General features: G+C 51.6%; 1 protein-coding gene across 8 annotated transcripts in view; it reads left to right on the top strand.

The window, feature by feature from the left end:
- The window catches only part of Jakmip1 (janus kinase and microtubule interacting protein 1), a 93,477-nt gene that overhangs the window by 66,286 nt on the left and 531 nt on the right, over positions 1–26,660 (top strand). Inside the window, exons 10-21 of one of the 8 annotated variants that reach the window (XM_087909078.1) lie at positions 272–400; positions 2,442–2,525; positions 5,033–5,095; positions 6,632–6,730; positions 9,195–9,296; positions 9,826–9,879; positions 10,422–10,487; positions 15,733–15,801; positions 17,185–17,262; positions 20,229–20,432; positions 21,387–21,452; positions 25,666–25,710. In XM_087909078.1, coding sequence (XP_087765204.1) covers positions 272–400; positions 2,442–2,525; positions 5,033–5,095; positions 6,632–6,730; positions 9,195–9,296; positions 9,826–9,879; positions 10,422–10,487; positions 15,733–15,801; positions 17,185–17,262; positions 20,229–20,432; positions 21,387–21,452; positions 25,666–25,710 — 1,059 coding nt within the window. Of the gene's footprint in view, positions 1–271; positions 401–2,441; positions 2,526–5,032; positions 5,096–6,631; positions 6,731–9,194; positions 9,297–9,825; positions 9,880–10,421; positions 10,488–15,732; positions 15,802–17,184; positions 17,275–20,228; positions 20,433–21,386; positions 21,453–25,634; positions 25,711–26,660 lie in introns of all 8 variants that reach the window. The other 7 variants (XM_087909080.1, XM_087909077.1, XM_087909079.1 and 4 more) reach the window with 7 other exon arrangements.

Here is a 26,660-nt window from a genome sequence, read left to right as displayed (position 1 = left end):
GGTTCCCTTCTCAGTGTGAACCTTCGCTGTGGAGTCAGCCTGGCTCCCAGGAGGCCTGTGAGTGCTCAGGGCCAAGGGCTGAAGGTGGAGAAGACCTTTTCTCCCAGTAGCCTTCACTCCAGGGCCTGATTCCTTCCTGGCTTGACCAGCTCACTGGGCATTTGTAGACACCGGGGAGAGATGTGGGCACTTGCTGCTATCTTGACTCTGTCTCTTGAAGTCACCTAAGTCCTGAGCTGACTGTTTCTGTTGTTGTTGTTGTTTGGTTAAGACCACAACCAGAGAAGAGGCTGACCTGAGGTTCTGCCAGCTGACCAGGGAGTACCAGGCCCTGCAGAGGGCCTATGCCCTGCTTCAGGAGCAAGTGGGGGGAACGCTGGATGCTGAGAGGGAGGCCCGGGTAAGTGTGTCCCTTTGTTGATGGAAGGGCGTGGAGACTGGGGAGCAGGAGAGAACTTGGGATTCCGTAGCCCTCGCTCCTCATCGGGCATCTGTTTGCCAGAGAGAACACTTACAGCATTGAGGGTTGGGGACAGACAGAGGACTAAACAGGGAGGGGCTTGCTGCTAAGTCTGCTGCTCCTAACTCGAGCTGCTGAGAGAACTGATTCTTTCAAGTTGTCCTCTGACCCCCACATATGCAGACATGCACAATAAATTAAAATAGGATGGGATTTTAGGGAGTGATGAAATTATAGACTCAACTAGCCTTTCAGGTTTCAGTTCTTTCCTTCTCCTGCAGATCCAAGGCCCCTCCTCCCCTCTAGTGTCCCCAAGGAACACTTTCAGGAGTTCATGGGGTACCTCAGGCACAGGCACTGCAGGTAACCTCAGTTCAAGCCATACATCCATGGTGCTGAGCTGAATTTTTCTGGAAACTTCCTCCCACTGACCCTTCTCCCACCTTGGCGTCACACGTCACGTCCCTCTGGGAGTACTGGAGTCACCAGAGAGCACCAACTGGGACCAGTGCTGTCCCTTGCTCCCCATCTCATACCCATAGTCCTGTGAGTCAGGATGAATCAGTCCCATTTCCTGAAGAAGAAAGCTGAGCCTCAGGAAGGCAGCGAGATGACTGAAGATGCCCAGATGGTTCCCGACAGAACTGGGAGCTGGGACCATGCCACTGTGGCTCAGAATGCTCTGGAAACAGCCTTGGGAGCCCCACCCCACACAGGGAGGGCGTGGGTATCCAAATGCATATGCAATAGTATGGCTTGCAGGCCTCAGGAAGATGGCAGGTGTAGGTAGGAGGCACCATCTCCAGAAAGAGCTTGGCACTCAGGTAGTGGCAGATCCAGATGGGGGAGGGGAGCATGCAGGAATCAAGATTCCTGGGGGGATGTGGCCACTTCTGCCACAATGAAAGATCTGTCTTTTTGGGTCACAGCAAGTGAACTTCTAGGCTTTATGTGGGCTTAATTTCTTTGTCTTTTAACGTCATCCACTTGCCCAGTTAGTTGAGATTTCATAATACACGTTGGGCATGGTGGCATACACTTGTAATCCCAGTACTTGGAGGCTAAAACAGGAGTATTGCCATTCCCGGGAGGCCAGCTGGGACTACATAGAGTGTTCTCGGCTAGCCTGGGCTATAGAGCAAGACCTTGTTTCAAATTTTAAAAAGAAAAAAACAGAAAAAGAGTAGATTCCTGGTTTTCCAGATGACCTTGAACTTCCCATACACCTCAGAGGGCCAGGACTGTAGGGCTGTGACAGCACACCTAGCTTGGATTCTGCAAAGCAGGTCACATCGGGGGTTTTCCCCTTCCCTGTGGCAGTGTGTGACTGTGCCTCTCAGGGCTAGGATGTGTGCCTGCCCTTGTCCACAGTGTCTCCTGCTGCTTCCTGCTGTAGGGTCAACTGATCAGTGACTTCTCTTATGTATATGACTTGCCTAGTACGTGAGGTATTAGGTTCCAGTCTTTGTTGGAGGTCACAGAGAAGCCCACCAGGCTACCAAGCAAGTAGAACAGCTGTCAGCAGCTGGATGCCGGCTGAATGAGAAAACAGTGACCTTGTCAGAGCTAGCCTTGGGATCCTGAGGCATCCAGTTCTGCCTGGCTCATTCTGGAAAAGCACCACTCCTCCAAACTGTCCTTTGATTGTCTGATACTGGGGGAGTTAGAGCCGTCACCTCCCATGACCCCTTAGCTCTCACTTTGATGATGCAGCTATAGATGAACTTCAGAGCCCTCAAGTAGACAGGTGTGAGCATGTGTGCACCAGGACCCTCCCACCCCTAAACTCTCCAGTAGGCAGGTGTGAGCGTGTGTGCACCAGGACCCTCCCACCCCTAAACTCTCCAGTAGGCAGGTGTGAGCGTGTGTGCACCAGGACCCTCCCACCCCTAAACTCTCGTGTTCCAGGCATTGTCTGGTCGGCAGCCTGTGTGTCACCTCTGCAAGTGACTTGCTTACTTCCTGATCTTTTTCCTTTCAGACTCGGGAGCAGCTTCAGGCTGACCTGCTGAGGTGCCAGGCCAAAATCGAGGACTTGGAGAAGCTGCTGGTTGAGAAGGGACAGGTAAGCAGGAACATGGGCTCTGTGCCCCTCCTGATTCTGTCCTCGTGGTGTCCCTGGGGTCCGATGATATCTTTGGCATGACAAGGGTAGGAGAGAATGTGTTGCCACAGTCATAGCGTGCCCCTCGCCTTGCCTGGTTTTTCTTTGTTTGCCAAATGCATGGAAACAGAAGGTGACTCTTAGAACTGAGACATGGCCAAGAGCTCTTTTGACTGGAACCCAAAGAAAAGCTGCTGTGTCTGACAAGATTTTAATTGCCTGTGTATAATTGAAGTGCTAAGGACCACTTGCCGGGGCCCATATCAACAGTCTAGCTGTGATTGTGCCTTAGGAGAGTCCGGATTGGTCACCTTCGTGGACACCCTCTCTGATTAGATTAGGCTAGGCCTAGTAGACAGGGAGGCAGCCAATAGGCTTTTCTTGTTGCTGCCTGTTGTGGGCAGAGGGCCATCTACTTTCCAGGTTCCCTGGGGACCCAGAGTTGGAGGCACCATCTTGGAACAGTTCTGCTTAGAACTTATTTCCTGCCCGCAGGTTGGGTGACTGCCACCGCCTCAGCATAGTTCACTGGCCCAAACCAGTCACATGACCCCACTGGCCTGTGAAATGCTGAGACAAGTGTGCAGGCATGGGCGTCCATAGGGTCTTTGCTCCTGCCTTCAGTCTGGGGCTAAGGGTGTATGGAGAGGTCTAAGGCGAGAGTTCAGAGTTGAGGGGAACTCACTGAGAGTGGGGGAGACTAGTGAGAAGGGAAGGGATTGGAAGAAGTTCTGAGGTCGGGGACAGTGATGTCTGTAGATCCCAGTGGCTTAGTTCCAGCTCTGAGCAACTTAACCCCAGTGGGGAGGTAATGGGGAGAGCTAAGGACTGCAAGCAAGGTAGAAATAGGGGCAGTGTGCCAGTGAGCTAAGTCTGTGTATGCTCCCCAGGAGCTACCGCAAAGCCCTCAGGAAAGGACCAAGTGAGAAGAGTGGGGGCACTTGACCCCCAGTGGTGGGTGCTGCTCCCTGGAGGCAGGAGGGGCACAGAGCACACAGCCTTGAGTCAAGCACAGGCTCCACCTCTTACGCCTGTGACTGAGACACATTGTATAGCCTCTGACCCTCGGTTCCCTCGCCTACAGAATGAGAAGGTGGCAGACTCAGGAGTGGGCTAGTAGAGAGATGGGAGAGATGATGTCCAAGCTGCCATTCTAACTTCCCACGACCTCAGTTCCCTCTTCTAGGTTGAGTTCGTATATTTGTAACTTGCTTGATCATAGGCTGTGACTGGTGTTGCCTCGTTCGTGTGTGTGTGTGTGTGTGTGTGTGTGTGTGTGTGTGTGTGTGTAAAAGGAAGGGACCGGTTTAGGACAAAACAAATTGTGATTTGTTCAGCAAGTGCTTACCAGAGCCCTCACCCCTGGAACCAGGCTCTGCTAACTTATCAGTTAGCTGTTGGTGTGTAACACACTGCCCCAAAACTTACTTGATTAAAATAGCAGGTTTGATTTGCTCTGAGATCTGTGAATTAGTGCTCCGGACTGAGCTCTGCAAATGATTGTTCTGTTGGTCTCTTCTGGGCCTCAGGGGCTTGGTGGGTCAAGTAGGAAGGGGAGGCCTTACATGACCTCACTTGTTGTTTGTGGTCTGCCCACCCCTCCTTGAGGAGATAGTCTGGCCTCTTTATCTGGCGGGGAGGTTGGAGTAACAACTCCATCCCTTTGGAAGATGAGAAAAACTGCAAAGTTGTTCACACGAGTATGGGACAAAGGTTGCAGCCATCCGTATGAGCAGTGTGCCCAGAGAGGAATGTGAATGGGTATGAACATACGTGCAAATCTATACAGCACACACGAACATACGTGCAAATCTGCACAGCAGGGACACGGAATGTTGGGTAGAAGTCCCCCAGGAGGTGACTCAAGTGTCTTTTGAATGTTCCACATCTGCTGGTCAGATCCTAGGCCAGCACTGGCCTGTGAGCATTGTGGAATTCCAGCATTGAGTGAGTCTGGTCTGGCCCCCGTGGGGTGGAGTTAGGGAGGCAGAGAGGAGGGGACAGACCTTGGCGCAGTGGCTGAGCAGGGTCAGAGGGAGGAGCTGGAAAAGGCCCCCTTTCCTCTTGTCCTCTTCCTCCCCAGCCTGATGCTGAGGGAGGGGGAGAGCCAGTGCCTGGGGCTCTGGCCTAGCACTGAGGATGCCATGGTGTCGGGATAGAGGCTGTGCTGTGTTCTCTCAGTGCATGTGCGTGGAGCTCAAGGAAGCTCCAGTGGGCAGAGCAAAGTCCTGCAGGGTGCTGACCAGGCCACCATGGAGCAGTGACCTGTAATGGCCCAGGGGACCTTGCGCCTATGGGGGCATAGAAGGACTCCTCACAGACATGCTGTTGCTTTTGCCTGGGTGTAAAGGTTTAGAAGGCAACGAAATCAAACAGCCTCTGTCCATGCCTGTGGTCTTTTCTATCCTGGGCGTTGGTGGCTCAGCCAAGACTGGAACCAATGACTAAATACCCTATGTTTCCTGCAGGACTCTGCCTGGGTAGAGGAGAAGCAGGTACTCATGAGGACAAACCAGGACCTGCTGGAAAAGGTATGTCTGGGCGAGAGCCTCAGGCCTGGTGATGAACTGAACTGCAGAGGTCACCCACCTGCCCTGTGCTCTCAGTATACCACCAAAGCCAGAGACCCATACCTGGGTGGTTCTCACAGGAAAGGGGTTGTCCCCACTGCAGTCAGGACCAGACGCAGGGTCTGTCCTCTGGGACAGGTCTCAGAACCTTTAGGGCGCCTCCAGGAACAGGAAAGGCTGCCGGTCACCCCAGCATTGGACTTTTTGCTATTGATTTGGGATCCAGAGCTGTCCTGTTCCTCATGGGGGAACCTGAGGCAGCCAGTCCATGGCAAGCCCTCAGGCCCCTTTGGCTGGGTCAGTTTGCTCTCTCACCCTAGGCCTCCCTGAAGCTCCAAGGGAGTCTCCCTGAATGCGCTTTGGCATTTAGATTAGCTTTTCTTTCTTGGTTGAGTCAGTTCGGTTATTGTTAAAGCAGTTGCCAAGTTGTGCCACCATGATCCTGGTTCCCTTTTAGAGTGGTTTGAGCCTCCCCTTTCCCAACCCCTGCCTGTTTTCCTGTCCCTGTCTCCGACACCCGGTATATTTTAGCTCTATGATCAGTAGACTCACCCCTTTCTGCACACTCCATGCCAATGGAAGAGAACCTGGGTTGGGCCCTGGATCTTCAGCAGCCTGAAAGCCCAGACCTAAGCCAACCAGGCCCATCTCCTTCAAAGGCAGCCTGGGTCTGGCCCAGCTCTGTTGTGTGGCCTACCCTAGCCTTATCCACCTTCAGGCATTGTGGTGTGAGTGAACTTGGCTGCTTAGTGGGCCCTGTGTGTCAGGGAGACCACACAGGAAGCTCAGTGTTTGTTTGTGTCTCCTGAGGTCGAGACCACCCGCAAGAGAGCCTTCCTTTGGTCATTAGATAGGAGGGTGGAGAATCCATTTTGTGTTGGTGGCTCCTCATTGATGCTGGTCTGTGGACACTATGGTTACCTCCATGCATGGAAACCAAGGGTCAGGGCAAATCTGACTTGCATCCCTATAGCATTGGGGCTTAGGGCACTGGAAGCTCTTTCCAGGCTGGTCTGTGCTCTCATTATGATCAGATGTACTCCTAAGAACTTTATGGGGGAGTAGGAGACCTAAAACCCCCATGATTCCTGCCATAGCACTGGCCATAGCTGACCCTGAGGCCTAGCCTGGAAGGGCCTGGAGGGCCCTGGGAGCTGAAGTGCCCACATTGCACTCTGGCTTCCCTCACACTGATCTCAGGGAGGGATGTGATAGCCCCAAGTCTCAGTTCCCCATCACTCATTTGTAAAGCAGAAATACAAGGAGCGTCTAGTGTCCCAGTCCAGGGTTGGTGCTAAGGCCGTGAAGTCAGCCCAACATCTCTCCCTCATCCCAGGCTCGCCAGCAAATGGACTTGTGGCCAGTCTTGCCTTTTCCCTGGGTGGCCAGTTCCCCATTGCTCTCAGGTCACCCACCAAAGTTGGCTCCTAGTCGAGGGATCCCTGGGGCATGGGGGCAACCATGGAGGCCGTTAATGTAAAGGTGTCTTTGCCCCAGATTTACAGGCTGGAGATGGAGGAGAACCAGCTAAAGAGCGAAATACAAGACGCCAAGGACCAGAACGAGCTGTTAGAATTCCGAGTGCTAGAGCTCGAAGTAAGAGACTCTCTCTGTTGTAAGCTCCCAAACGGAGCAGACATTCTCTTTGAGCCCAAACTGAAATTCGTGTAAAGCTCCCTGCCATTTCCAAGCATGCGTGAAGGGACCTGTTACCGTTTCTCTCCTTCCTTCCTCCGTTCTTTTCTTCTTCTTCTTCTTCTTTTTAAAAATTTGTATGTTCGGGATAACTTCACTGCCTTAATGTGTCCTGGGAGGATGCTCGCGACGTCTGTGGACTTGTACCAGAGCAATCTATTTATTGCCTACCGCTTGTTTTGCACTTAATAAAATAAGTTGTTTTTGCAATATTTTGCCTTTTTTATTTGTGTTTCATTTCCATAACTACTTTCCTGCATGCACAGTCCCTGGGTGTGCCTTCCGCAGCCCCAGATGGCAGCACTGTTGCAATGGAGAACACACCTTTGATCTTGCATGCAGCAGGCCTCTCCTGAGATAGCAGGGTCTGACCCAGCCGGCTCTTGACCCCTGCTGTGTTTAATAGCAGTGTGGGCCTATTTTCTGCCTGCCAAAGCGAATGCAAGGTAAGTGGAGGCAGGCAGGAGGATGTATTTACACTGGTGTTAACCCACTCCTTCGCTCAAACCCTCTGGCCAGTAAATACGGACCTGGGCTCTGCAGCCGTTTGAACTAAAATTATTTGTGATTCGAATTGCAACTACAAACTCCCAGACACTGCGCTTATAGAAACCTTGTCCCCCTGGGAGCTCACAGGGCAGTGAGTAGGACTCTGGGGTGGGGGTGGGGCACTGGGGAATCTGTCGCTCCCTGCCCCATCCTGCATCCTGTGTGTCACAGCATTGCTTGGCTCTCACAGCCCTTCATCCTCCCCTTCTGTTTCTGTTTAAAAGCCATCGGCATCTAACACATCTTTCCATTCGTGACGCGTCTCCACCAGGCCCTTGTGACAGTGCACTGCTTCTCCAGCTGACACCTTTGCATGAGTGACTCCATCCACGTGGGCGCCTCCACCCGTCTGTGGCACCTCTGCCCTTGTTTTCCCTCCTTTGTCGTGGAAGCTCTATCTGTGACCCGAACTGTGTCCTGTTGACAAGGATGGGCCGCGTGGCGTGTGGCTCTCGCCTTCCAGTGTCACTGTGTCCCTCAGCTCTAGCCTTTACTCGTTCATCAGGAATCAAAAGTCCCGAGGTCACGCTTAGTACCCCGCCACTGTGAGAATGCCTTCTGCAAGTCCTTCGCTGTGACCCCCTTTCCCCTGAGAGCTCCACAGATACTGTGTGCTTTCCCACAGCCTACAGAACCACTGGGAAGCAGTTTCATGACTTTGTTCAGACGAAATAGGGACGGTTCCAACCCCCCCTTCTATGAAAAGCCTACCTCTGGTGGCAGCTGTGTGGGGGCAGTAAGCAGCCATAACCTCCTTGGCTGATAGAGCAGTACAAAGTGAGGTGAGCCAGCTCGGGCCTTCATGGAAACTCAGGGAACAGCCCCCCCCCCCCCAAGCCTCGCTCATGCAGGAGCAGTGTGTTGGGGCGTGCTTTCTAGGGTCACACCAGTCTCCATTACTTCTCTTGGTTGTGTTATGAAAGGTCCTAGGTCTGTAAGTTCTTTGTACTTAATTTCAGCCCCCCCCTCCTCCACGGCAACTTGATTTGAGGCAAAATCTGAGAGGGTTTTTCTGCGCTAACTGGTCCTGACTCATCTGCCAGTGTCACGGGCTTAAAGCCAGCTCCATGTAGAGAGCGAGCTGGAGACCTGGGTACCGTTCTGCCAACGCGATGCTGTAATCCCTCTAAGCAATGAGGCTCCCTCAGGCCTTTTACAAAATGCTCACATGGTATATGCCTGATGGAATGTCTCTTCTGGGACATCTGACCGTAAATCTGAGGGGGTGGCGAGACTGGAGAGTGGTCATGAATCTTGTTAGTGTGGATCAAAGAAACAAAACCAAACCGAAAGAGTCTGTGAGCTGAGTCACCCATTATGGGAAGCAAGGAAAGTCAGAAGCGGGCCCAGTTCTGCCATTTAATAACAGGGGACCTCAGACTCAGCCTTCCTAAGCCTCCATGGATACATGCCTTATGAGGCAGCCTGAATATCAGATGGGATAATGATGTATCCAACCTAGAATAACCCACAGTGGTGGCTGGCTTCTGTTCCCCATTGAATTGCATGCACTGTTTTGATCAAGCCTCATCTTTGTAATTGCTGGGGTTTGGATTGCAACAGGCAGACCTGTGAGGCCGTCTTACCTGTTTCTCCCCAGCAGTAGGCGAGAAGTAAAGTGTGCAGAGAGGCCACTGGCCCTGGAAAGGCAAGAAGACACCACACGTCCCATAGCAGGACTGTGTGGTCAAGATGTGTGCTGTGTAGTTGCACCTTAGCCGGCCGGAACATGTCGCTTTTTGCTGATGACTCGGGAGAGTGGCAAGAGGTGAATAGCACAGTCGAGTTCTGTCTTTAAACCACGTCTTTTCCCCAGGAGAGAGAGCGGAGGTCGCCAGCCTTTAACCTCCAAATCACCACCTTCCCCGAGAACAACAGCAGCGCTCTCCAGCTGTTCTGTCACCAGGAAGGAGTAAAGGTAGCATGTTTGGGGGGTGGGGTATACCCCCAAGGACCTGCCATTCCGGGGCGGGCTGAGTGCCTGGTGTGGTGGTAAAGAGGGATTGTACCATCAGGTCAGGGACAGAGCCTTAAGCTGCTGTGTTGAAAGACAGAGTGGGGTCACCAAGTGTCACCCTTTACTTCTGCCCAACTCCAGGCAGACTACAAACCCAAGCCAGCAACTGGCTGTCTCTTTTTTGTACAGTGCCCGGCCTATAACAAGGGCTTTGTTGATGGTGTCTGTGGTTGGCCACAGACCTGGAGCCCCACTAAACCTCCCAGGCAGAATCCTCAGATTCCTGTGAACCCAGGAAGCAGGGTTGTCCTGTATTGAATCTCAATAAGCAAGCCATAGCGACGCCTTCCCCCACCTGCTTCAGCAGAGCCAGAGGCTGGGCCCCCGCCGTGGTGTCAGAGCCCAAGGAGGCGTGTGAGCCCTGACTCTGGAATAGCTGTGCATTGTATGAGCAGTTCACATGAGAATGAACGTTGGAAATCTTTTCCAGGGTGTGAATATCTCTGAACTTATGAAGAACTTAGATATCCTTGGCGATAACGGGGTAACTATGAGCGATCGGTTTCTGGTTCTGTTGTCTTGTTTTGACTGGGGTATTCTGTGTGACCTTGTTTTGTTTTTAATTTTTTCTTTGATTTAAAACATCTGAGAACTACAATGGAAGGCTTTTGTGTATGGCTGTATTCCTGTGTGGGTGGTTGGGTCTGTATTTGTCAAAGTGGGATTCTGAAGTGAGGACAACTTTACAATCTGTGAGTGAACAGGGGACCAAGAAGCCTAAAGACAAATTGACTCACAGAAAAGAGGTCCCGCTACTCAAGATTGCCAAAGTTAAAAGGTCATCTCTTTGCCTTCCATAACGATCGTCTTTAAAGAGGCAGACACCATGTCCCATCCCCAAACCTTGGTGCCACTTTGTGAACTGTCTCCACATAGAGGGACTGGAGCTGTTTGCCTGAGATGGCTGACCCCTGATGTTGAGTGGGGGCTGATCATCGGGGTGCACCCCAGAGGGGCTTGGCGCTGACTTGTCCGCCCTAAACTCGAAGCCCAGTGTCAATGCCCCTGCCCGTTTTTGTGTTGTAGAATTTGAGGAATGAAGAGCAGGTTGCAGTAATCCAGGCGGGAACTGTGCTTGCCCTGTGTGAAAAGGTAGACACGGGAGTGTCCTTGTGCTCACATCTTGTCCCAACACCCAGCACCATATCAGAAACTGTACATTGGTGTGTCGCTTTATTTGGAAGCATGTGTGTGGGTCAGTCTGCGTCTGCATGTACACATGCATGCCTTTGCGTGTTCAAGATGAAGGACCACACATGCTCACTGCAGAAAAGCCTCGAGACCCGGGAAGAAGTGCCCCTGCCCCAGGAAACAAGCTAAGACATTTGCATTATTTCCTCCTGGTTTCTCCAATGTCCACTCTTTTTTGGCTTAGTTAACATGCTGTATTTCTCTCCTGCTTTCTAAGTCATTTAGAGTGACACATACATATGTATTCAGACAGCACTGTCATCCCTTCATGGTTACCCACAGAGAACCTCATCACCCCTTAGTGCTTCAATGTCCAGGGAGTGCCCATCCCTTCCTGTTTACCAGTGTGCGCTGGAGGGACACCTTCACAGTACATGTCTATAGGCATTGGAAAACCCACCTATAGTACATTCTGGAATAGGAATTCTGGCTAGATAGTAAGACCACTTGTCAGGGTTTTGGTAAGGTCAAATTGGTTTCTGGAGCCATAACCTGAAGCTCTGGCACATGGTTGATTTCCACACCCAACACAGCTGTTACTAGGAACAAAACCATGGGAAGCTGGTAGCTACCATTGTATGGTGTTTAAAGGTTCCAGTGTACCTTATGCATTTTCTTCTTGTCTGTCCGTCCATCCGTCCGTCCGTTCATCCATTTATCCATTCATCACATCAGCATTTGTTGTAACTGTTCTTTCTGTATATGCTTTGTGTATTAAAGATGTTAAATTTTGTCTGTTTACTTTAAAGAATACATGCTGGCTCACATGCCTCCCGCGGTGTGACTGTGATCCTGAGATGCACACAACTTTTTAGTGTGCATGCAGTAGAGTCTTCCCTGCAGGTCTTCTCCTTTCACACAAGTCAGACTCTGAAAGGCCGCTTTTGGAATGATGAGGTCTTAATGATCTTGATTGGACTCCATCTTCCATGATCTTCAGAAAGGCACTTAAAATACAGTTTTCTCCTCTGGAGGCCTATCCATCCCCCAAGCCCCAGCCAAGTAAAGGACACAAATCATTGCGATAAGACACTATGATAATGCCTTGCCCAAGGTCACATGGTCCTTACCTGGCCAAATTTGCTTTCTCCAGGGGATGGTGGGTCAGTGAGTCACACTTGGCTGGCTGATTAAGGAGCAAGTGTCTGCCACCATGCTAGGCAGATTCAGTATATGACCCCTGGCATCAACAAAATCAAATGTGGTTTTACAGCCCTTCATAACAGAGGCCATGTTATAGAGTCATCCAAGTGCTGACTAACGATACACACCCCAGTATGTCCTACATTAACATAGCCTGTTGGTCCTTGGGGTCTAGCGACTCTCCAAAGTATGAGGAAAGGCCACCTTTGCAAGCTCCCTAGCTACCAGGGAGGCCTCTCCTAGTCTGAGTCTTGGCTTCACCATTTGCTCTTCCAGATTCTCAGGATTTGATGAACAGAGTAGGAACAGTCTGTGGCTTGAGGTGGCTGGTTCACAGTAGACAAGGATAATGGGCAATCATAGGTACTGGTTCTCCAGCTCCTGGGTATCCCCCAGGGGCAGTGCTACTCTAGTGGAAGGTGGGGAGCTCACTGGGAACAGGCGTCAGGCAACACAGTTCCATGACACTTCTTCCCACGCCTGTCCCAGCAGCTATGCCAAGTTCAGTACCCTAGCACCTTAGGGCCCCTCAACTTCTTGCATTCTCTTACAGAGGAGGAAACGGGGCCTGTCTGGCATCATCTACACTCTGCATGCCCTCCCTTGCCCACCTCTGGCTGCATTCTGCTCACCTTTACCAGCTTCCTGCTAGCTGACACCCCTCTGCTACTGGTGGCCATCCCCATATGCTGGCCTACCTGTTCCACTTTATCCTAAATACTAGAGATTGATACTGGCTGCCTGGCTTCCTGGCCCTCAGTGCCCCATGAGAGCAGACAGCAGGGGGTCCATGGATGCTCTCTGTGTGTAGAGCTCTTAGTGCACAGAAGAAGCATCAGGCTGGAGGCTGGAGACTGACCTTCAGCTGGTTCTCAGAGTTGGCTTTGCCAGACCCTGGTTCAGTCATTTCCCTGTGAACTAAAGTAAATCGGGTGTGGGTACTGCTGTTTATTTTCTCCCTGCTTGGAGCAAATGTTCAAGAATAGGGGTTGGAGCTGGGTGGGAGCTGGGTCATGAGTCCTATGACAATGCTGGCGAGACAGCCGTGTGACCAGTATAGCCTTCACTACAGGGGACGTGGAGGTGCCCTCAGATGTGGACAGTCGAGTGCAAGGAGGGACAAGTGACTACAGGGAGGACAATTTGCACGACAGGGCCTTTAGTATGAATGTCAGAGAACTTGGTTAGGGACCCAGGAAGCTCTCCCCTCCCAACATACCTCACAACAAACAAACAAACAAAATAACTATTGTCACTCAGTATCCAATGAGTCCCAGACCAATTCTCTCTTAGCAGCACTAAGGCCATATCTTGGTGTGCAGGCCAAGTGTATCCCAGTCTGGACAGGTGGTCCTTTGTTCCTGTGATGGTCTCACATCAAGCAGCCCCTCTCCTCCTGCCCCCCTCAGGAGCTTGATCAAGCTCTGGGCTGCAGATAAGTCCCACCAGACTCTCTCTGATCAGGTTAACTGAGCACAAGTTGTCATGCTTAACCTTGACCCAGGTTCGAGCCCACAGAGAGGCTCAAATTTAAGACATAAAGCGGCATGGCTCACCTGTGGCTCCCAGTCAAGCATACTCTTCTCCCTCAACTTCAAAACCCGTTGAAAAGTAGGCACAGAGCTCAGGAAGATGAAAAACATTAAAAACTAAAACCAAGATAGCAACACAAAGGCTCACTATGTTATATTCTCTCTGTGAGCCATGGGTCAGAGGTCAAGACCTAGCTAGACCTTCAGCCACAGCAAAGCTTTCTGAGTTGGCCCGTAGTCAGTATAGAGAGAGGGGAGTGTAGCCCCACCCTACACCGGCTGCAGAGGTCCCCCCCACCAGGCTCTGCAACTAATGATCCCTGGCATGGGATGTACAGAGAGGATTTTTGTATATGCTCATAAGACATTCAGTTTCTGAAGCATCCCCAGTGGACAGGCCCTTTTCTTTCCTGTCCAGCCGAAGCAGTTTCCGCAAGGGAGTGTGAGGTCTGCAAACAGAAACTCCAGCCAGCTCTCTGAACTGGCCCTGTTACTGTCCATGGTCCTGAAAAGGGCATGTGTCGTTCAAGACTGGAAAGCATCCCTAGGACCCCTTTCAAAAATGTATTTCAGGCTCACATCAGGCTATTAAAAGCACAGCATTCTAAATTCCTCAACAAAAACATTTATCCTTCTCACAAGAAGCTACACAAGCTGTGTGAGGAGGAGCCTCTTGGCATCTGCCGCTGGCCCCACAGAGCTGCTCAGGGCCATGCTGACTCCCATGTTGTGGGAGGAATCTCTGACCATGGCTTTCACACCTCTCTCTCCCCTTCTACCCACATCCATGCTGGGCATCCTCCACCCCACAGCTGTTTATTTGTAATCTGCTGTGTGCTTGGCTCTGCTGTTTCCCACCTTTGGGTGGCTGGTGGAAGTTGAAATGACTGACCGGGTCGTCATGTGAGCACCAGGACAAGATGAGCCTGTGGCCTCAGAAAGCAGTATGGGCTTCCTGGAGGAGAGAGTAGAGCTAGCATGAGATTGGTGAGCTGGGTGGATGCTGGCTTAACAGTGGCCTGGGTCTGATGTTGAGGATGGAGATGCTGATGTCTGAGCAGTGTGTGCCAAGGCCCTGAGGTGAAAGATGACTCACTCTGGAACCAAGTGCACTTTCAGACAACTAAGATACGTGTGGCTTTGGTGAGGGGGCAGTGGGTGGGGATGGAGAATCAGCACCTCAGTGTAAGTCCTGTCTGGCCTAGAACCCACGTGTAGACCAAGTTGGCCTCAAAATCATAGATATCTGCTTGCCTCTGCCTTCTGAGTGCTGGGGTTACAGGTGTGTGCCACCATGCCTGGACTTCTTCTGAGGGCCAGAAGAGCCTTCTGAGTGACCGCAATGATCCTCAGTGGGCACCATGCTGTGTTGACTTTGTCTGTGTTGTCAGAAGTAGAGGATGTGAGAGAAGCTCCACACGGCTGTGTCTGCAGTAAGGGTTGGGGCACCCAGTAGAGTCCGTCATGGCGTAGGCACTGGGTGGGGCTCTGACCTGGGTGATGAACATGGGGAGGAAATGTGGTGGGTCTGAAAAATAGGCAAAGAGCACAAAACACAGCATGGAGTATCTGGACGGGGTGAGGCTCTCGAGGGCTGAGGTACAGACTGAAAAGCCAGGCGGGCTCTAGAGCAGGTTCGGGGTGGTTAAGTTGGACCTCAGAGATGTGGCCAGAGGAGAAAGAAACAAGTGAGTCCCGGGAAGCTATGGGAAGCCTCAGTCTGAAAAGAGGCACAGCGTCACCAGGCCAGACTACAGGGCATCACAGCTAGAAGGTCAAAATCATAATTCATACTCAGGTTCAAATCAGTGAAACCCGAATACTCCTGGGTACCTTTGACACCCCCACCCAACCCCAACGTTAGCCTAGTGACAAGGACACACCGTGTACCGACATCTGTCCAGACCTAAGGCAGGTCATATGGCAGCCATCAGCGTGTGCTTCATGTGGTCCCTGGCATGTCTGAGGGTCCTCCCGGCTCTTGTCCACTTTCATGCCCTTGTTTCTCCACCCTACATGCATGTGTCCAGCTCCTTTCTGCATCTTGCTCTCAAAGCACGCCTTGGAAGTATCATGGGAGTGGTTTCCCTGTCTTGCAAGCTGGGTAGTATACCCGCTAGTCCACTGCTGTGTGACTTTGAACAAAGACTTAATGCAGCCTTCATGTCTTCACCTGAAAAAATAGTAGAGTTGCTGCCTTCCCCTGGGATGGGCATGGGAGGGTCAGTGGGGGTCACATGGGTGCCACACAGGCCTTCCAGCTCCTGTCCACCCATGCACCTACTTAAACAGCCCTGATGTCACACACACAGCCACAACCATGCACACACAGCGCTTTGAATGCGCATCATTCCTCATCCTGAGCAAATGCCCGTATCCAAATACTGGGTTACAAGGCCCAGTCCCTCTGATCCTCCGACCCCAGTGTCCCTGCTCACTTGCCTATGTCCTCCTGTCCTGCTGTTTTCTAGTGGCTGAAGCAGATAGAGGGAACAGAGGCAGCCCTCACCCAGAAGATGATGGATCTGGAGAAAGAAAAGGTAAAGATTCCACCACCTGAGTCAGGGGGCAGGATGGAGAGCTAAGGTATTTGACTTTGTGGCAAGCTCAGCTCCGTTGTAGTTCTTCAGTCCTTGTGGGTCCTCTGAGCCATCTCCACCCTCTCCCTCCCGCCCTTATGGGTCCTCTGGGCCGTCTCCATCCTCTCCCTTCAGCCCCTGTGGGTCCTCTGAGCCATCTCCATTCTCTTCCTCCCACCCTTGTGGGTCCTCTGGGCCGTCTCCATCCTCTCCCTTCAGCCCTTGTGGGTCCTCTGAGCCGTCTCCATCCTCTCCTTTCAGCCCTTGTGGGTCCTCTGGGCCATCTCCATCCTCTCCCTTCAGTCCCTGTTGGTCCTCTGAGCCACCTCTATTCTCTTCCTTTCTTACTCATCCAGTTTTCAACCTAACACTCATTTCTGAGTCTGTGCCCCCGTCCTGGACTCACAGGCCCCTGGGTCACATGACTGCAGCTTGAGAAGCTTAGAGACATAGCATGACACACAGGAGCTTGTCCGAGGGCATTGGCAGACACGCATGCAGCTGGAGTCTTTACGGGATAGCCTGGGGGCCTGGAGTTTGTCCTCCCTGGTTATTTACTGGGTTCTTTAATGCAGACCTGACTAGATTGTGGCCATGAGGGGTGCTATGCCCATGAGCAGCCCTACTTGTGGGAGACATTGTCCTCAACCCAGAGAGGTAAGAGAAGCCATTATAGAAGTCCTGGGCTCTGAAGCCATCTAAGACCAGTTTGTATTTCAAGTTCTCTTGAGAGCTCAGTAAAAGAGGGGCCGTCAAACAGAGCCAAAGCAGGACGTGGTGTCTGGAGAGTCCTGGGCAGACCTCAGAACCTGGGTTTCTAGTTATCCCTGTCATCAGTGGCTCCATGGACAAGGCACTGGCCTCCTTGGCCTTCTGTTTCCTCATCTATAAAACACAGGGGCTGTAATGTGAGTTGTGGCTCTAACCCTCCTGGGTAGAACGGGACATGCAGTCTGCTCAGATGAGGTCCATGTAGAGGGAACCGGAGGGCTTCGGGAGTGTTTTACAGTAAGATCCATGGGAGGAGGGAGCGCAGTCTGGACAGAGGATGGATGCACTGCACCTAAGAACTGCTAAGACAATCTTCACGGTCCCAGGCCATAGACAGGGACTCGGGACTGTTCCCAGTTACCCAAGAGGAGAGGGAGCTGGAGTGAGAGTCATCCTGGTCAGGCTTCTCCTGGACAGTCCGGGCAGCCCAGGGCAGCGAGGGCTCTGCAGGGAGTTCACATAGGGCAGTCAAGGCCTCCCCACCCCCCAGCCCTGAGTCACTAATGGGTAGACTCCGCCTCCCTGCAGCTGACTTGCTCTGGCCAGGCTCCTAATGATGCTCCTCTCTTCCAGGACTTGTTCAGCAGGCAGAAAGGCTACCTGGAGCAGGAGCTGGACTACAGGAAGGAAGCCCTCGACCAGGCCTACCTGGTAGGACCAGAAGTGGGTTTGACACTTTGGATTTCTCCTCTCGGCCTTAGAGGCTGCTTCCTACAGGCAGCACGCCAGGTTCAGAGTACAGTGCTGTGTCCTCTGCACACATGACTAGAATGACCAGCAAACAGTCAGGTGTTCCAAATGAGCCATGGGTTTTACAAAGAGTTGGTGACCTTGTTTTTGTGTGGGTTTTTTTTTTTGTTGTTGTTGTTTGACTAGCTTACTAAACTAGCAGTCATTTGAGCTGAATGAGTAAAGACTTTTGTATATGCTTTTTTTTTTTTAAATCCTCAAAATTCCAAAGGGGCTGGTGATATAGTCAGTTGGTAGCATACCTGCCTAGCATACATGAAGCTCATTCAGTCCCAGGTATGGTGGCCCCTGCTGGCAATCCCAGCACACAGGTGGGGGCAGGAGGATCAGGAGTTCAGTGTCATCCTCCTCGATGTAGTGAATCCCAGACCAGTCAAAAGAAAAATCCCAGAGCAGGTGTCCTAAGTAGGAAAAGGAGATAGTCCTGAAAGACCAGAGAGGTGAGGTGGTGAGCTGTGGCCAGATGCCCCAGAGCGAGTGGGGAGCGTTTTCAAGTTCTTGAAACATTGTGTGGCTCTCAAGAGTCTGGTCATCCTGAAGTTTGAGGTTCGGGTTCAGATGACCATACGCTCAAAGCCCCAAGCCCCAAGCCCCCAGCACTAAGAGCTGTTCTTCCTTGTGGGTGGGCATATCAAAGGTTGTGGACATTTCTAAGATGTCGCCATGGTGGAGGGAGAGACAGTGACACTCTGTGTAGGAAGCAGCTGGTGTCCTCCAGGCTCAAGTGAACCTTTGCCCAGATTGCAATTAAGGTATGCAGGGTGAATAAGAAAACATGGAGGCAGAGGCTAGCCCACCTCCCTAGAAACATGGAGGCAGAGGCTAGCCCACCTTTCTGTAGTGGCTCAGAGATAGCTCCTGTAACAGTGAGTCTGACAAGACACAGCTGTTTTAGTGGCTTTTCACATCAGAGAGATGGAAGACCTAAGAACTTTACAGGAAGGCTTTCCTTTGGCTTGTGATTTCAAAGGTGTCGAATCAGAACAGTTCATATCATAGGGGCAGGAAGCAGAGAAAGGAGCCATAGGAAAAGGCCAAGAAGATATGTCTAGAAGAACCCATCTCTTGTCACTTACTTCCCCAGCCTGGTCCCACCTCCTCCCTGCCACCACCTGTCAGTATTAGGACCCACCATCATATTAGGACCCATCCAGGGAATTAATTCATTGATGAGGTCAGACCCTCAGGATCGCATCTCCGGAAATGCGCCACAGACACTCAGAGATGGGATTCTCTGATCCCCCAGTGCTTCTTCACGATTCGAGGTCAACACTCACCATCAAGCAGCATCTTCGCCTGTCACGGCTGTCTCTTGTCACATGATGTGGCTGACACCAGCACGGAGGGCAATGGCTGAGTGACCACACTCTCCTCTCTGCTCTCTCTCATCTGCCCATTTCTCCATTTTGATTTTCCTTTAACCTCATCCAGCTTTGGTCCTTGTAAACATCCATGGAGATCACACCCGCACTGTCCAGCATGGCCTTTCAAGCATGCTTAGCAGCTCTAAAGGACACTCCTCAGAGATGCTGCAAGGACTTAGATGCTCCCAAGGGGAGGCACAGTAGGTGGAAAGCTGAGGGCCCTGATCCTAAAGAACTCCCTGGGTCGCACTGTGCCAAAGGGCAGCTGTGGTGCTGAGGGGGGCGGAGGTCAGACATTTCCAAGTGCTGTGGTTCCCTGGGGCCTCTCACAGAACAGCTGGTGCCCAGTCATCTTCTGATGACAGTGTGCAGGCAGGCTCAGGACCTCGGGCATGCTGGCTCTTGGAAGATATTCCTACCTTGATGATCCCAGTCCCTGTAAAAGACATATCCATCCCTGAAAAGTGTCATAAGCTGCGAGTGGGCAGCATGCACCCAGAGGGATTTCAGTTCTGGGAGATTCGAGACAATTCTCACAAGGCACCAGGTTCACTTTGAGCCTGGTCAGTGAACTGCTTACCTCCTGCATCTAGGCTGGGGAAGGGAAGGCGCTCAGTGCATGCCTGTCTCCCTTTGTTGTGGTGCAGAGTGAGAAGTAGGTGAGATAGGCCCACAGTGGCATCCAGGTGTGGAGGTGGGGGCCAGTCTGGAAGCTGGCAGCCCGAGGGTTGCTGAATGGTGAGGTGTGAACCAGAAGTCAGATGAGTTCCTGTCCCACGTGGAGCCCAGACAAGGGCCATATGGAATCTCACAGCTCTGCTTTCCACTTTCGCAGGGCCAAGCCCTGGAGAGAAGGTGATAATGTCTGTGGCTAAATCATCAGGACCCAGCAGGGCTAGGATCTGTCTAGGAAGTTAAAACAATGCTGCAGGGGACAGGGCTGGTAGAGCCTTCTGTGCTGCTCTGCCTTGTAGTAGGATGGGTTCCTTTACATAGTTATGGTGTTTCTTAGCAAGGGGTGAAGGGCTTTGTGGACACAGGAGAAAGATAGTTTGTTCCTTCACCCCTGGGCACTATGGTAAGGTCACTGTTGGGCTTTCAGCAGGGGATCTGATGTTACTTCCCAAAGAATTCAAACCCTGAACTCAGCCATGACCCCTTTGTCAAACCTCTAGCTCCAAAATGATTTATAGTATGACTCACAACAGTATCAAAATTAGTTATGAAGTAGCCGTGAAAATAATGTTATGGTTGGGGTCACCACAGCACGAGGAACTGTGTTGAAGGTTGCAGCATTAGAAAAACTGAGAGCACTGAGGAGTAAGCATCACAAGGGACAGCATGGGAAGGTCCCTCTGGCCAAGGCACACACTTGCTGCTCCCCTGGCCCCTGCATGCGGACACTCCCTTCCTAGCGTGGACTCCAGCAGCACTGCTCTCCTGATATCGCGATGATTGTCTACCTTTCTGTAACCTCAAATGTCTGTGGTTTGGGCCCTGCAGAAAATCCAGGACCTGGAGGCCACCTTGTACAATGCGCTGCAGCAGGAGCCAGGGAGAAGAGCCAGCGAGGCATTGAGTGCCAGCCAGCGCGAGGACCTGCAGGCCGCGGTAGAGAAGGTGCGCAGACAGCTCCTGCGTCAGAGCCGGGAGTTCGACAGCCAGATCCTGCGGGAGCGAATGGAGCTGCTCCAGCAGGCGCAGCAGGTACTGGCGGTGGCCCCCACAGTGTCATTTCCTCATCTACGCCTCCTGTATACGCTGGGCCACTGATGGCCCTCTGGCACTTGATGGGCAGCAGGTACTCCGGATGCTGGGTGGATAGCTACTGGCAGGTGAAGTTCTGTAGGCACAGCATATTTTCTCATGGATGCCTGTCACAGGGTGGAAGGCACTCCCTCCATGGTGCCTGGGGAAGCATGAGGCACTTGGATGTTGTATAGATGGCAAACTTGTCCTTTCCGTTGGCTGAAACGTGCACACAAAACAAAGGCATTTTCTCACCTTCCTCCAACATTCCCTATACTGCATCCTGATGCCCAGGGACCACACTGACTCAATACCTCTGTGCTGCTGGGTTTGGGATGGCCAGGAGCTTGAGAATCAGCCTAGGAACCTGACTGGTTACTTCTTGGAGGACCTCAGCATCTGTGAGGGTTGCATGATGCTAAGCAGAGGAAAGAAGGTTCCAGAATCCTGATGATAGCTGAGGGAGGGGAAACAGTAGAGATTAGCTACACAGGGCTTTGTTGGGAAGCGTGCTGTCTATGGTGCAGAGTCTCCACCCACCTCATGGCATCACCACACAGCATGGCGGCCACCAGCCCTACCTCTCTGCCCTTCTCCTTACCTGCACCCTCCAGATCTAGTTTCCTGTATGTTGGACACATGAGTGCATGAGTGTTTAAGGCCACTGTAATCCATGATATTTGTTGTCCTCCTGGGAGCTTAGGTACCATGGCCAACTTTCATCATATAAGTGTGTACTGTCTACACTAGACATGAGCCTTGGGCTTCACAAGCGGGTGAAATCTATTCCTCTGTAATAAGTCAAAAGAGAGTGTTCCTCTGGGGGCTGACTGTTGGTGTGTCCATCCTTCACAGCATATTAGTTCGGGGACTTGACAGTCTTTTTCTGACGCATGGCTTGATGTGTTTCAGAAAATCCGGGAGATGGAGGGCAAGTTGGAACTGCAGAGGCGCCAGCTGAAGGAGCTGGAGGAAAAGGTAGGTGGCTAGGAGTGCCGAGACTTCAGGCCTGAGATACAGGCTGGTGTCTATCTGCCAGGTCTGGGTTAAAATATCAGGCTTCCTGTTCCCCCAAATCTCTCCAAGAAATCCAGGGCCCCCACAGGCTCTCAGACAAAGATACTGCCTCCTCAGTGACTGTAACAACTGGAGCTGGGTCCCCCACCACCACTTTGAGTGTGTGTGTGTGTGTGTGTGCATGTGAGTTCATATTTGTGTGCATGTGTGTGTTCCACAACCCACCCCAACCCCTCTGCTGCAGGTGATCTTAGAGAGACAGGATCAGGCTAAACTGTGCTGAGACTCTCATGCCTCAGAAACAGCTGTCACTCATCTCCACGGATTCGCTCACTCTCAGCGATGCTCCTACGCAGGACTAGCAAGGCTGGCTCAGCCCGTGGGTCCCTGTGGGATTAGGACTAGATTGGGATGATGTGATCAAGGCCTAGGTGAGCAAGGACAATGACCCTCAGTCCCAGGAAAGAAAGCGTATTGGTTATTTTCCCTCATTGCACTCATCAAATATCCGATGAAAGCAGCTTCAAGGGGCAGGGGCTTATCCATGCTCACAGGTCAAGGGGATACAGCTCATCATGGCTGGGAAGGTGAGGCAGCTGCCTGCCATGAGGAAACAAAGAGAAATAAAAGCTGATGCTCAGGTTATTTCCTCCTGTGTGTGTGTGTGTGTTCACATGTGTGTGTGCATGCTCACATGTGTGTGCATGCTTGTGTGTGTGCATGATCATGTGTGTGCATGCCCGTGTGTGCATACTCATGTGTGTGCATGCTAACATGTGTGTATACATGTCCTGACATGTGTGGGTACATGTGTGGGTGTGTGCATGCTCACGTGTGTAGGTGCTGGGCAGGTGCAGGTGCATGTTTGTTCACAGAACCATGGAGGCCAGAGTTGATGTCAAGTGTCTTTGTCTGTCTGTGACACTCAACCTTAGGTATTAAGGCAGTCTCTTGTTAGACGTGGGCCTCACCAATTTTGGCTAGTCCAGCTAGCCAGCTTGCACTGGGGATACTCTGACCCTTCCTCCCTTGCACTAGGATTCCAGGTTGACTGCCATATCATTCTGGCTTCTATGTAGGTGTTGGGGATCTGAACTCCAGCCCTCATGCTTGGGCAAGCTTTTTACCCATATCTCCAGCCCTTACCCTCCCCCTTTTTACTCAATCTGAAACCACAGTCCATGGAATGGTATGCCCTATGTCTACGTTAGGTCTGTCAACTTCAGTTAACCCACTCTAGAAAATTCCTCGCTGGGCGGTGGTGGTGCCCATGCCTTTAATTCCAGCACTTGGGACTCAGAGGCAGGAGGAGCTCTGTGAGTTCAAGGCTAGCCTGGTCTACAGAATGAGTTCCAGGACAGGCTCCAAAGCTACACAGAGAAACTCTATCTCAAAAAAACAAAAAAGAAAAAGAAAAAAAGAAAGAAAATTCTGTATATGCGCGTAGAGGCGTGTGGTTTTCAGGTGATTCTGGAGTCTATCAAGTTGGTAATCAGTGTTAACCGTCACAGAGGAGACAGCCAGCATGTCTGGGATGCTGGCAGTCACCCAGTGCTGCTGCCTTGGGCAGACCTCGAGACTACTTCAGGATCACACAGGCAAGGTGGCTTTACTGAGACCGTTGTCACCTCCTGTGATGATACCTGCTACCTGTGCATCCTCGTCTCTTCCTCCAAGGCAGAGAACAGAACGGTCTCAGACAAATTCATGGAGACTAACTTATGTCACAGAACAGGGCAGTAAGGTCAGCCTTACCTCTGTGGGGTGGTGAGGACACTCTTCTGACTCAGCCTGCTTTTGGCAGGGGGAGGGAGGGTGAGGCTAATGTGCCCGAGTAGGCAACTCTATCTGGATCCTAAAGGGGGGGTTATGCAGAAGCCTAGAAAGAAAGAGAAAAACCACTTCTGGGCAGAAACATCCCAGGCCAGCTTGTGAGAAAGGAACGTGACTCCCCAGGGACAAAACTGGGACAAGTCTCTGGAAGTCAGTGGACAACAGAGTTTGGGGCTCTTCATAAGTGGGGCAGCCTTCCTGGCGGCTGTCAGATAGCACATATGGGAGAGAGGGGAGAGAAAGAACACTCTTGAGACTCCATATGGGGCATGCGTATTCTCTCCTATCTCCCTGGGAAGGGAAATTCAAACAGGGCAATCACCAGTCTCACCCTGTATGGAGTTCCTGGGTGCATAGCTGGCTGTGTCTGCAGGGGGCATCAAAAGTGTGTCTAGGCAGTGGCTGGGTTCTCCCACTACTTCCCTGACTGGGGAATCCTTTGTGTGGCTGTCCTAGATCCTAGAGTCCCCATTGGACAGGTGCCCGGCCCTCTTCAACCCTCTAGGACTGTTGGGAAATCCTAAGGGGAATGCCAGGTTGAATCAACTGAGAACACTTTGTCTCCAATGATTAGGCCCAGGACAACCTGAGATTCTGGCACCTTATATGGGAGTCTTCTTACTGCTCTGAGATCAAGACCTTTTTCCTCCCTGGGTAATAGCAAGGAGTCCATTAGAGGGCACGGGGTGGGAGCGGTGGACTCTGCCTGCCTTTCTATCCTCAGACACCTTGAGGGTCCCAGCCAAATATGACATCAGCTGGCACAAACATGGCCACAGGGGCTGTTGCCAATTCAAATGTTAAAAGTGGGGGCTTGGGAGGTGGCTCAGACAGTAAAGTGCTTGCCTTGCAAATGTGAGAACCAGTGTTTGGTCCCCATAACTCACATCAAAAGCCTAGGTGTGACGGTGCAGTATAAACCCAGTGCCGTGGAGGTGGAGATAGGCAGGTTGTGCTGGGGCTCACTGGTCAGATAGTTTGGCCTCGCTGATGAGTTCTGGGCCAGTGAGATTTCCTGGCTCCAAAGACCAAAGAGGACAGTGCCTAAGGAATGAAACCGAGGTTGTCCTCTGCCCTACATAACGTACATGCACACCTGCTCACACGTGAGCCCACATGCACACAAACATATATATACATACATGTACAATATTGTCAAAGCCAGGCTGGTCAGGTGCACTGGCTATGCCGCCATGGGGAAGCACTGGGTTGTTGCTTGGATTGTTTCTCTGCTCTCTCAGATTTTCTCAGAGCTGATTTGTGGCTGTTCTGCCTCCATCTTCCCAGGCGGGCATAACACAGGTCAAATATGCAGAAGAAGAGATTGACCTGACTGCTGGATTACTGGCTAGCCGTGTGACTAGGGGTGTCTGCCAGGCCGAACTCACCTGTAGATCCTCCCAGTCTCTCCCTGCCAGTGATCATGGGAAGCTGATCCCATCAACTGTGGCTTACTGATGATCCCTCCTTGCATGACTAGACTCTTACTTACAGTCCATTGGGTGGTCTCACCAAGCGCTCCTCCTCCTGAGCCTCAGTTTCCCCATGTAGAGAACGTGAAGGGCTCCAGGATTACAGTGGCCCCTTTTAGTTCTTGACCCTAGAGATTCAACAGAAGGAAGTGGTGGCCGTTAGTTGGATTTTTACTTTTTTGTACAATCAACTTAGGAAACTATGACCTTGTTTGGTGGGGTGACTTTTTTAATATTCCCAGATGACAGGCCGATATGTTTCCTCTGAAAACTGGTGATTCTGTTTGAACAGGGCAAGTCCCCGAGTAGATTAAGAAAAAAATATATATATTCTTTTGAACTAACCAAGAAGACTTTTCTATTTTTGTAAGGTTATTTTCCCAACAGTGTTTTTCTTAAGTTGACTGGTGAAAAGGCACGCAATGCTTCAAATATAAACAAATCACTTGGAATGGACAGTGTAGGCAAGGGTCACTTGTCCACAGGTCAGCCTGCCTACCTCTCTTATTGCTGCCCACCATAGCATATACTGCTGAAGCATAGCAATGACTTTGGGTGGGCTCTTTCCTTGTGTTGCCCTGTGTAGCCTTACCTTTATCTCTCAAAGTGTCTGTGCAAGGCATAGATGTAGGATGCCTGATAAATGTGTAGGAATAACCCGCCCAGCCCATAAGACTGGAGGGAGCAAACGGCTCTTGCAGTCCGTGCCCCTCCGCCCGTCTCTCTGCTGCCCTCTAGTGTTCTTGTAAGATACTGTCACTGAATTCCATACCACATCTCTCACATCTTTTTTTCTTTTCTTTTCTTTTCCTCGTTTTCTTTTGGTCTTATGTTATAGTTTTTGTTCCTTTTTTTGTTTTTCTCACTAGCATTCATTCTGTGGCCTTGATGACTCCCATGCGCCGAGAACTCGGGTGTGTATCCTTTACTTTCCATTGACTGATGCAAAGCTGACGTAGAGAGGAGGTTGGCTCCCCTGGGAGATGAGGTGCCAGGAAGGCAACCTTGTTCTGAGGTCTTCCACTTCAGCCTCTTGGGGCGGTGTGGTCCTGGGTCCCTGGGGTCTTCCTGTAGAGACACGTGACGGGGCTCATTGAGACAGACAGGCCCCGGGGCATTTCATCCACAGAGACGTTTATGTCTCATTCCCAAAGCTTCCTCCAGCCTGGCTTAGTCCCTGCTCTGTTGCCATGTGCACATCTCCTATCTTGTCCAAAGCAAGTGACCTTCTAGGGGCCAAAGAGCAGCAGGTTGACAGGCCAGTGGCTCGTGAGGCCAGATCCTGAAATGACTGCACAGTGTCCAGGAGCCAGGAGTGCCCTCTTCCTCATCTCTGTAGCTCAACCTGCATGGCCAGTTATGATGGCCAATTATCTTCAGAGATCCCAAGAATGAAGACATCCTAGAATCCGGTCCTGCCCTAGCTGTTGTCCGCTTGTACCCAAGCACCTAGCTCTCAACCGGAGTTCCTGCTTTGGGACCTCAGTCGTTCCACATTCTCTAGGTGCTGAGTGCTCACCCTTGGGGCTTGTATTTGCCAGGACCTCTAAATTTTGGAGTCTTGACCTTGAAACCAACCTGAGCTGAGAGATCTTGAACTCCAGGGTGCTCTTGAAGGCCACTAGATCCCTAGATGGTCCACCAAATGTCCTTAGGGATGTCCCTGACTCTGACAATAGCCCACAAGGACTTAGGCTGGCTATCTTCTATGTCCCAGTGCCTGGGAAATGACCAGACACGTAGTGATTGGTCATTGTGTGTAGAAAGAATGAAGGGCTGGCCTGAGGTGTAGGAGACAGCTCACACTATGCCCCAGTGATGGATCCCTGGGGCTGGGGCTATCCAAACCCTGCTCTGGGCAGCT

Source organism: Myodes glareolus, chromosome 8 (assembly GCF_982192425.1).
Source record: "Myodes glareolus chromosome 8, mMyoGla1.1, whole genome shotgun sequence".
Taxonomy (NCBI): Eukaryota; Metazoa; Chordata; class Mammalia; order Rodentia; family Cricetidae; genus Myodes; species Myodes glareolus.
Note: the sequence above shows the minus strand (reverse complement) of the source record. Positions and strands in the feature narration are given on the sequence as shown.